Source organism: Oreochromis aureus, linkage group 15 (assembly GCF_013358895.1).
Source record: "Oreochromis aureus strain Israel breed Guangdong linkage group 15, ZZ_aureus, whole genome shotgun sequence".
NCBI classification, from domain to species: Eukaryota; Metazoa; Chordata; class Actinopteri; order Cichliformes; family Cichlidae; genus Oreochromis; species Oreochromis aureus.
Window position 1 is genome coordinate 11,339,497 of NC_052956.1, and position 10,983 is coordinate 11,350,479.

The window sequence follows — 10,983 nt, forward strand, 5'->3', positions numbered from 1 at the left end:
TTGCCATACCATTTGATCAAAGCATGAAAGAAAACTGTCTGACCACGACTGTTCTATCAGTCTTTCTTTTTGCAATCCAAAAATCCCTGTACTCCTTATACAAACTGACCTAATGGCAGACTCGTGCCTCCAGCCTTGCTGCAGAATACAAAAACTGAAAAGTGTGCAGCAAGCTGAAACAGCACCATGCGCCAACAGTGATGACGTAACTTCTGGCATGTGCAACGTGCACAAGGACAACAATGGTGAGTGTAAACTGCCTGTAAGACGCTACAGTGGAATGTCTTCTTTCCCGGCAAGTGATTGACACTTAATGAATAGAACTATTAACTCTAACACACACAGAGGTCAAAAACCAGCAATTAGTGTGATGAACTCTTCCTTACCGAGCAGGTCTGGATTGACGAACTAATGACTTTGACTAGTTGGCAGCGTCCCATTTGGGCAGAACTGCTAGAGTCAGCTTAACCTTCGCTCATTGAAAATTAATTAAACAGCAAAGAAAATGTTGCTTCATGCACTAATTAATGGTATATTAATTGTATATGTTAGTTTACTTTCTACTGTAGGAAACAACACATGCGATTTCTTGGAAACTGAGCTCTGTTTATATAGGCAAAGAAAAAGAACAATCACACAAAAGCCAGACTCATTTGTGTCAGAATGTGCTGTAAAAGCCACAAGTGCTTTCAGTATCAAAAGCAGCAAAGCACACAAGACTGGAGTGTACCTATGAAATATGTTCGGGGTTTTTAAAACAAGAGCGACAATACACAGTACGCATTTGAGTGTTCTTGCGTGGGTGTGTTTGAGGAATGTAGTAAAATGCCAGGTAATTAGAGTTCAGATTCAGGTATGTAAAGCCGCAGGGAAGCCAGAGCAAGACAGGCAGACAGACACTCAGTGGGTTCAGAATGGCTTAATCCCCTGCCAGGCACAGCCACTACAAAAGCACTCAGGTAGGGACGTATCTACACTGGTGTGGTCTCCGTGATCAAAGCTTTCAGCACAGCCCTGCCCTCATGCCTTGGAAATGGACCAATTAGAGGTAAAGGGGTGAGGGGAGGGTGACTGAGGGTTGGTTGCGCTGCGTTCCATACACCTAGCTGGCAGCAGCTTCAGACAAGGTAATTATACACACTCCTGTCTGTCTCTCTAACACTCATAGTCACTGCTATCATGCCTTACTTGTCTCTCTACACCCCTGCATTACATCCTTTAAACACAGTCCAAGATAATATGGGCTGACATGAGCCAAGCTGTAGCTACATGTGAGACAATTAAGCTCTGTTGCAGGTAGTAGAGCTTTAACCCACCCAAAACTGCACCCTGCTTAAGGAAATCCACCTACTAAGATGCAGTTAACATTAGTAAGATGCCACATTTCTCAACCTTCATCAATCTGATTTATGATGCATGTCTGAGCCACGTGCTTAGCAAGGAATACAGCCATTGTTCATCCTTAACAGCTTCTTCTTCATAGGAAAGTGGATTATTTTATCCAGTTAGGGCAACGCGACTACAATGTTCTATGTCACATGTTCTAAAGGAGCAGAGTATTGCTCATGAAAAGAAACCTAATGTCCAAGTCTCTTTTTTTTCCCCCACTGTTGCAGCTCATATGACTGATGCAGATTACCGGCACTGATAAAGGTTAGTTGAAAACTGTTATTTGAATTTGATGAGCCAATTAAAAAAAAAAAAATGCAAATAAAATGATTAAAAACTGACAGTTTTATCAACAGATTAATTTAACTCCTTTCTAAAACTGAAACAGTCAACATCCGAAATCACTGCTGAAAGAGGTCCTGATTCACTATTTGATGAAACTGACTAAGCCATAAATTGAAAATAATAAGCACAAGATCACGTGATGTGAATCATTAGCTTGCAGTTATCCATTTGTCTAAAATCCATTTTTCTACATTCAGTTTCTCTAAAGAAAGGATTTGCAGCTTTTTGGAATTTTAAATGTGATGTTTGGATTATGGACTGCTGATTGGGCAAAGCAAGCTACAGCAGTGGCAGACTTTAAAAATAGTCATTACTGGGACTCCTATCATAACTCTCCATTAGATTTAACTTCTAGGAACCAGTTGATAAAATACAGATTTACCAAACTGTAGCTCATTCATTGCTGAACTGCCCCCCCTTCAGCTTTATGAATTTTAACTTTCAGAAACACCAGTGTACGAGAAAGCAGCTTAACCAAACGCTTGAGCAACATTTAAATCTATGGAGCGCTCGTTTTGCTGATAGAATTACTGCATTACTGTGATAATCCCAACCTCTGTGTTTGCCATTTAAACCTGCCATTCCTGGCAATGTATTACAGAGATTACAGGATGAAACATCTGGTTTAATGTTTAAATATCATTCTGTTAGTCTCCATGGTAACTTTTTAACACAGCTCTTTTAGTGTGTGATCTTCTGGTTCGTAGTTGTGTGGGAGTCCTGGATAATTAGCTCTTTTTCCCTGGACTATAGGTCACACACGACCACCTAGGACATTACAGTAAAAATCAGTACTTGAGATGAGTGACAGCCCTAGATTGCACTTAATATCCAACAGTGTGGTTGTGCATTTCTAGTAAAATTTGTCACTTTTTATAAGAAAATTCACCCCTTGTGAGGCAACCACTTTGATTGTAGTAATGAGTGTGTGGAAAATAGAGATGTAGAGGGATAGAAAACATGTGCGCTCATGTTGATTTGCAAGTGAGTGCAATCTGGATCCTGACACAGACAGATGCTCCGGCCTGCTCTCTTGTCATCTCTCTTGTCTTGCCATCCTGTTGGGGAGAGGGGGGGGCGGCTTGATATCTTCATTGTCAGGACTAAAGGGTCATTTATTGTGCACATATAGTGCAAACACAGCAAAGGGTGCTGTTGCGTTAGGATTTCCTTTATGCTTCTGCACACGTTTTGGATGAAAGCAAGAAGCTGTTAGTGCATTTTGCATTTGCACAGCACTGAGAAAGACGTAGAAAAGAAATGTGTTACAGCAGTAACCGAGCATGTAGTTTCTGTTTGCCGTGGCTGACAATGAATCTGCCTTATGTGCACAAAACCATAAATTATATGGAAGCTTTAAAGGCTTGGATCCAAAAGTGCTAAGACATTTTCTTTTAATCCCCAAGTCAAACGTTGCATGCAAATAAAGTCTCTTTCTCCCACCTGGCTTAAACAGTCACTATTAATGAGGTTTCTGTAGTACAGCTAAAAATGCAGTTTTAACACTCCCGTTAGACTCAAGCTGTAAGACTTTTATTGACGCTAAAAGCAAAAATTAAGTATACAAAATCAATAAGTTTGCAAACGTGTGACTAAAGACCACCAACTAAAAGGTAGAAAGTGGAGTCTAAAAAGAAGCCAAACATACTTTAGTATTTATAATGCAGCTGGCAATCTTTTCCTGATGCAGGTAACATAGTATGCATGTCATCTGGACATGCTGTCGGGAAGCTGAACCTTGGACCAGAATAGCTCCGATAATGCATCTGTCATGAACGTGTGTCATCAGGACCCGTTCCCCAGCACACTGTGGAAAATGAAATGGCCCTGATGGCAGCGAGACCTGCTTTATTTAAAGCTGTTACCATGACCGCATAACTTTAAGTGATACATATATACTGCACGTCCCCACATGTTACTTAAATACAACACATCTCAGAAGACTGAAGAGGGGGGCCTTAAAGCAGAGGACAGAAATTCAATCCTTCAACACCAACTGAAGGTCTAAATGTTGAGATTATCATTGATGACGACTCCTGTTAATTGGAGAATGTTCAGTGTGTTTCTGTTGAATTGTAAGTCTTAAGCTCAGATCAAGTTCATGTAGCTGGAAAGAGGAAAAAAGAAAAAAAAAGTAGCTTAAAATTTAGCTGATCGTGTGAGAAACGGCACAGTAGGAACAAGCTCTTCTCACTCCTTCCTGCTAAAATGAGACTGCCAGCTGCATATATAGTGTAAATTCTGCTTTCCCACATTTGCTCAAGCTCCCAGGAGATGGGTGGTTCAGCATTTCTGACAGAGGGACAGACAGAAGCTCTCTGACTCACAGTACAAAAAGTTGAAACCCATCCAGTGAACGGATATCTCTTTGCAGTGATAACGTTTCTCGAAATACTGGACCCAACTGCTTTTGCAGGTATTACTTTTGGCTTAATGGCAGAGCAAGACCGTACGATGTGCTAAATTTCTCATGATTTATTGCACACAGCAGTTTTTACAAATGGGAAGATGATCACTTGAGCTTGAATCATTAGGCTGTCTAAAATACAAGACGAGAAAAAAAGAAGACGACTCGACTGCAAGATCCAGAAGAAGACTCGGGGTGTGCAGCCTGTTTTATCGTCTAGGGCGAGATCAACATGACAGCTTTGTGTTTTGATCCAGCAGGGCACACACTGTGAGGTGAAAGGGTCAGTGTGATGGCCATCAATCTGCTTATCAAACTGATTTAAAGAAGAACTGAAAGTCGTGCGTTCAGTTTAAGCTTTACATAGATGCTTATAGAGGTCTCCAAACAGGAGTTGTTTACAAAAGGAGCAACTATAGGAGTGCATACAAGTCCTTTTCACTCTGCTGGGAATGTGAGCCATCATATAACCCTGACACGCTATATAATGTTAAGAGGAACTCACTCTGCTAATTAACTTTCTCTGTCCTCTCAGGACAATAGAGTGGGTCCTTGACTTCTTTATGACTTCCCCTTTATGAGTCCTTGGTTGATTATGCCTTTAAGGAGCTTTTAATAAGAACTGAGCAAACAGTGCTTTCAGCAGAACACAGAAAAACCAGAGGCTACTGGGAAAGGCTTTCTCCTTCACTGCAGGAAAAAGCCCGTCTTATCGTGATGAACAAAGAGTGAGGGTATTCTGCAGGAAGAAAAAAAAACTACAAATGCATTCACTTGTGTGATGAAAAGGGTCCTCATTTGGGAAAAACGTCAAATTAATAGTTTTCCTTGCACATATTTTTCATTATGGGATAGAGTAGCAGCTACATAGCATGGGAGCTTAACTGGAAATCTGTGCCAGGTTTTTTTTTTTTTTTTTTTTGCAAGCCAAATTCTGCGTCTTAACCGCAGTTGGCAGTTGGCCGGTAAATGTATATGATCTGACACCGCTGATGATTCATTAAAATTGTTTTCGATTTTTTTCCCACCAGATCTTGGCAGCTTTCCAGTGAAGCCCGAGGGCCATCAACGGCCACAGCGGGCCAACAGGCAGTCACCTTAAACAGAACTCAAATTTCCTGCTGTGTGAGAGTGTTGGGATAATAGCAGAGATAAGAGTACAGAAACAGGAAGTGAGGTGAGTGTTTGTCATGTAAGATGAACTTCCTCTTAAAAGCCATCTCTCTTTTTCTTTAGCACCACCCCACACCTTTAATGGTCTGCTGCCTCTCTTACATTCTTAAGGCCAGATAAGCTGCAGCCCTGTCACTTTTGGCACCCGCTACATGTGATCAGCTGTTCTGCGGGGTCAGAGAGAGGCCTTGAAGAGCTAACTTTCCCCACAACTTGACAGCACGTTCCTGACCAAAAAACGCCCACCGAGCCTTCACCAGAATTCAAAAACAATGTGCCCATCTATTTACAACTCTGTCTTTCTCTGAATGATACCAAGGTTTTTTTTGTATTTTTTTAAATCATCCACCCACCAGCACAATGCTGGACACTTGCCTCCACAGTTTGTTTCAATGGACGGAAATTGGGAATGCAAAACAGACCAGTAGTGAAAGGACATGTGGCTCCATCAGCTTCCATACAAACAATGGAGAATCTCCCAGTGTTTAGCTTCTGCTTCCTCCTGACACACAGCGCTAACAAAGAGGCGCTATTATGACTGACTGTGTCTGCTGGTGCTGAAAGCAGCAGCCTCTGGATGAGATCAGCATGAGAACACATCTTCATAACTTGGCACCGAGCAGCCGGTACATCAATATTGAAAAATTTCGCTCGCTGAAAAGGCGCCATCAGCTTCAACCCAAAACATGGTTGAGAAATTTAAGAAATTATGTTAAAAGGACTTGATTAGAAAATAGAGCAACTGGACACAATGGGGGAATTTAGGTAAATACTGTATTTGCTTACTGCAATTATTTGTCTTGTGCAAAACAAAAAAAACAGGTAAACAAAAATCTTCAAATGTCCTTAAATACTGCAGTTGTACATCAATGCATCCCCATCCCCCCCTCCACCGTGTTGGTATTACAGTTGTATGGATGTAAGCATGTCAGCTGCCTGTATCCTGTCCACATGTGCTGCGCCTCTTACTGGAAGCAAAACAAAGCAGCAATTAAACACGTATAAGTCAGATCTTCAGAAATGGTAATCTGTATTATTCCATCAACGTCTAACAATCTTTCAACCAAAACAATGAACATTAACTCCATAACTGCTGTGCATTCAACAACCAGAAAACTGGCGGCAGCATCTTCGCCGCTTGCTTTGTTCCCCGATGAGAAATCGAGAAATGTGCAACCGACGGCACAAGTGTGTGTTTACATCATAAGAAATAATATTCTCTCTCTCAGACAAGAGGTCTCCGCGGCCTTGATAAGGATCACGGGTATTTATTACACCCAGCAGAGCCCTTTCAGTGAATTGTTTGATAATGGGTTGTCTCCCACGAAAACATTCAGCACACACTAGAGAGGATTTATGAATCTCGGTGCCTATATCGCCTGTGGTTTTGCTTGCAAAGTACCCACAGGCCATGGTTCATGGAAATCCGAGTGCTGAGAGCACGGAGGACGGTTTAAATGTGGATGGAGATCTTGGTTATGCTACACAATGGCCATCCCTTGAGATTGACATTGTGTGTCCTGTAATTGCCCTATGTCTGTATCTCTGGTCTCAGTCTCCACTGGGGATGACATCTCATCTCAAGGGCAGGGCGAGGAGAGATATCTACAGACCAATCACAGCTCAGTCAGTCAAACTCTATCAGCTGGTCACAGCTCCATGTCCCACACTCCTCTCACTCCTAATGTGGAGGAGAAAAAAAAAGAAAAAAAGAACTGGGCTAGAGCCAATTCGAAACTGCAGGGCTACACATATGCACAAACACACGCGCACACACAGAAAGAGTGAGGGAAGCAGAAAGACCTTGACCTGCCCATTCCCCTCAAAAGCTTCAATGCCAGAGCTCCGGCTCTAAATAAATACAGCCTTCAAATGGAAAGATAGTTTAACCCTCTGGAATCGACACTTTGTTTCAGGCCTAGTCTGACAGTTAATCCCTCACAAATCCCAAATCTCTGTGGGATTCGCAGTTAGCCAAAATGGTTAAACGGACAAAATGAGCTTACGAAGCATGCAAAACACAAAACTGTTGTCAATTTCAAAAAGCCAATTTGGAAGCGAGCAAATACTGAATACCGAGCATGATACCAAAGTTTAGATCCGACAAAATAAACGGTAGACGCATGTGTTAAACCAGAAACAGTCATGAACATGCATTAACTCTGTAGCTTCAGGATTATTTTCAGTCTGACTGGAACTAGACAATAAAAAAAGTTATTGGGAACACACCCTCAAATAAATTTGCAAGCCATAACCAGGATTCTTAGAAATACAGAGGCCCTTAGAAGCATGAAGTCTTACTACAAATCCACACATTTTCAGAGCAAACTCATAGCACTTGTTTCTGCCTTAATTCTTCAGGCTCACTCAACATCTCAAAATACTTAATCAACAGGCTCAAAAGTGGCTAAATCAAGTGCGGAAGTCCCTGGCGACCACAAAGATAAATAATTCAGTTGTAATAGTTCAGCGGCGAGTATCTGATTTGCCTGTTCTGCTGACAAGTTAACAAGCCTGATGTTACGACAGAATAGACCTCTAAAGATGCCCGTGCAGTGCCAGGTCAGTTCTTAGCTGTGCAGAAAAAGAATACAGATCACATGACCTGCTTCTTTTCAATGGCTCCTCTCAAAAACCCCCGCTCTATGCAAACAGCAGTAATTCAGTGGAGGCCTCTCAGCTGGTAAGGCATATGATTCAAACACTTCTGAAGAAAGGTCACTATCACTGTGAAAACAAGAGGCCCTCTCAGTCTGGCTCCTCACCGGACAGCAACAGCCTACCCAGCTGGGCTCTCTTCATTTACTGCCCCTGCAATCGACAACCCGCTGCCAATTCATCAAGGCAAAGAGCTAGGCCTGAGCCCCATGGGTCTGGCTGATCCACCCGCACTGAATGTTGAAGCAAGTCGGGGGACAGGTGAGGTCAGAGTGGATTAATAATCAGGGTGTAAATTCCTCCCCACAAGGAATTGCAGACAGGGTGAAAGCTCCTCAGGCTCTACTCTCTTCTTATCGATCCGCAGCAACTTCACTCCCATCATTCACAATGACAGCAAGTACTCACACTTCTGCAAAGTGCAATGGTCCTGAAAATGTTTAGGAATCACACTGACATTTGCCTGTGACTCAGCTCTTTAGATGACGTTGAACACATCACTGAAATATGCTTCTTCTTTCTTTTTTTAAACCCAAAACACCTTTTAGCTGACAGAGAGCAATCTTTCAACCAAATGATGGATGATGTGAACATGTGACAGACCTTCCTTGCCACAAGCATCTCAGGCACACTACAAAACAACCCTTTCGGTTTAGTTTAAAAAGCTTTACTCTTTCGGCTTTGACTGATTTCTTTGACCCTTGTTGTGAACAGTTTCTTAAATCTGCTGTAATTTTTCACCTGATAATGGCAGTGAAGTAAAATTCAATAAGACTTATTTAGGCGTAAAAACGGAAAAGCTTACATTTTAGTGGCTATCATACTAAATTACATTAACCCACTTAACAAGCAAAGTATGTGTCTGCATGATTGCCTGTATATCTTGTGCTTTCATTAACTGATTTGATGAGGTCACAGAGTTCACCAGGGGTCCTCTTACCTTATTAGAGTAGGGCGGCTTGGCGAGGTTGATGCCATCTCTGATGAGTTTATCCCTGATCATGATCTTCAGCTTGAGCTTGGGGTAAATCATCAGCTCCCTCCTGTTGCCCATGGTCAGGTTCCTCTGCGCCCCAATGTAACCGCCGTTTCGCCCCACCCGGTCACTGATGGGCTCGGTCCAAGACTTGGATCCCCGCAGTTTAGACTCGCACTCCACCAGGTGCCCGCTATAAATTTCGGCCGCGGGTGGCATGGGTTCAAGGGTGAAATACAGTCCACTGGCTGTCTCTTTGGCTTCCTCCTTCAGCCTCCGCACAGCATCGTGAATCCTCTGCCTGTGATGAGGGATATAGACGCCGATGGCATCCAGGTCGGGGTCTCCTATTTGTTTGCAAACCTCGAGGTCGTCATATCCATTATCCACAAAGGACTCGACATACTGGGAAAGCTGGAGGGTCTTCAGCCACTCGTAGACAATGACAGGTCCGTTGCTTGTCATTTTGGCTGATGCCAAATCGGCTACAACTCAAGAGCAAGAAGACGCTAAAGTGATCGTTGCTTTCCCATTCCGCGTTTCAAACGCATTGTAAGGTGGTCAAATATAACGCGTGTTTCCTTTGAGCGTGAGAGGCGCAAATAACTGGATCAAAATAATTGTGCACGAGCCATTCCAAAGGTCTGGTTACCATAACCAAGTCTGATGTGGATGAAATCCTGAAAAAACGACTGAATAAAACTCTTTTCCTGACACAGTCTGAATGACAAACACCTGTCAGTATTTAGACTACAAATGAAGAACCCTTGGGGATAACTTGAGGGCAGCTTTCAAGCCACGTTACTTGATCATCGATTTTACCGGCCCACGGTGACTTACTATGTGCAGCCACTTAACCAATAATTACGTTTCCATTAAACAAATATATTTAAAAAAAAAAAAAGAAAAGAAAGAAAAGAAACTGTCATTGAAGCAGTAGCGTGGCCAGATTTCATTCCTTACGCGGGGCAGCCTTTAACAGCTCTTGCTCCTTCCCCTTAAGTCCTTTTCTGTCGCCAAAACGGCAGCAAGCGAAATCCAAATAATACCAAAAGATCTTCAAAATGACAGAAAGTCCGCAGCCGACGCCTGACAATCACAGGGCTCCGCGTCCAACCGCTCCGTCTACGCGCAGACCACTTCTTCTTCTTCCAGGCGGCACATCACCACACTGGAACTGGAGCCAAGAGCCAACATGCTGCTCTGCTGCTGCTTCTGCTTCTGCTCCTCTGACGTCCACGCCCCCCGAAATTTCTCTGTACCCATTTAAAAATAGTGAGCCTTTTTTTTAAACCCCCCAACAGCAACTTGTCGCGCAGCTCCGAGCAGTCAGCGGGTCATCAGGTTCCCATCGAGTTGTCCGAAGTTGCTCCGAAACGAAAAGAGAGTCTGTTAAACCTGGCGCACAGTCCGAACGGATTATCTCGCTGCTGGTTTGTTTGACATTATTACTCCCCTACGATTTGATTTCGTCCACCTCTCTCTCTCTCCCTATCTCTCTCATACACACACTCTCACTCATTCAGCATTTCCACGCTTTGGTTTCTCAACACGCACGGGCTCCCTCTACGTGGTAACTGTGGAACTGAAGATTTCAGCAGCAGGATCCGACTTAATAACCAGAAAAGAGAGAAATAAAGAGAGAGAGAGAGGCTTGTTTGTCCATGATGAAATGAGCAGACATCTCCTGACTGTCCAACACTGCACTTGAGTCCCTATCAAACTGCTAAACCACTCGATCATTAGTATGAGACAACAAGTCAAACTGTCAGGGAAAACACAGAGACGCAGACAACTAAGAGAAATAACACAGCTTGAGTAGGACCTGTCTGGACTGTCCAAACGGATGCCAGGCTGCCCAGTGCTGATGCATGCTTTATCAAATGTGAGCTGACAGCTTGTTAGGGGTCAGTTTGATACAATCACTATATCTGCTCTAAGCTGGAAGTGATTTGCCTCAGCCTATTATGACATATGGCAGGGCGAGAGAACAAGTACTCGAGTCAGGGAGGAGTGAGAAAAGCATATCAAACAG

The 10,983-nt window shown here is 43.0% G+C and overlaps 1 protein-coding gene across 2 annotated transcripts in view; it reads right to left on the minus strand.

The window, feature by feature from the left end:
- sash1a (SAM and SH3 domain containing 1a) overlaps positions 1 to 10,455 on the minus strand; it is a 159,766-nt gene extending 149,311 nt beyond the window's left edge. Inside the window, exon 1 of one of the 2 annotated variants that reach the window (XM_039598737.1) lies at positions 8,913 to 10,455. In XM_039598737.1, coding sequence (XP_039454671.1) covers positions 8,913 to 9,413 — 501 coding nt within the window. In that variant the 5' untranslated portion in view covers positions 9,414 to 10,455. The remainder of the gene's footprint in view (positions 1 to 8,912) is intronic. The other variant, XM_039598738.1, reaches the window with a different exon arrangement.
- Positions 10,456 to 10,983: the final 528 nt, after the last annotated feature.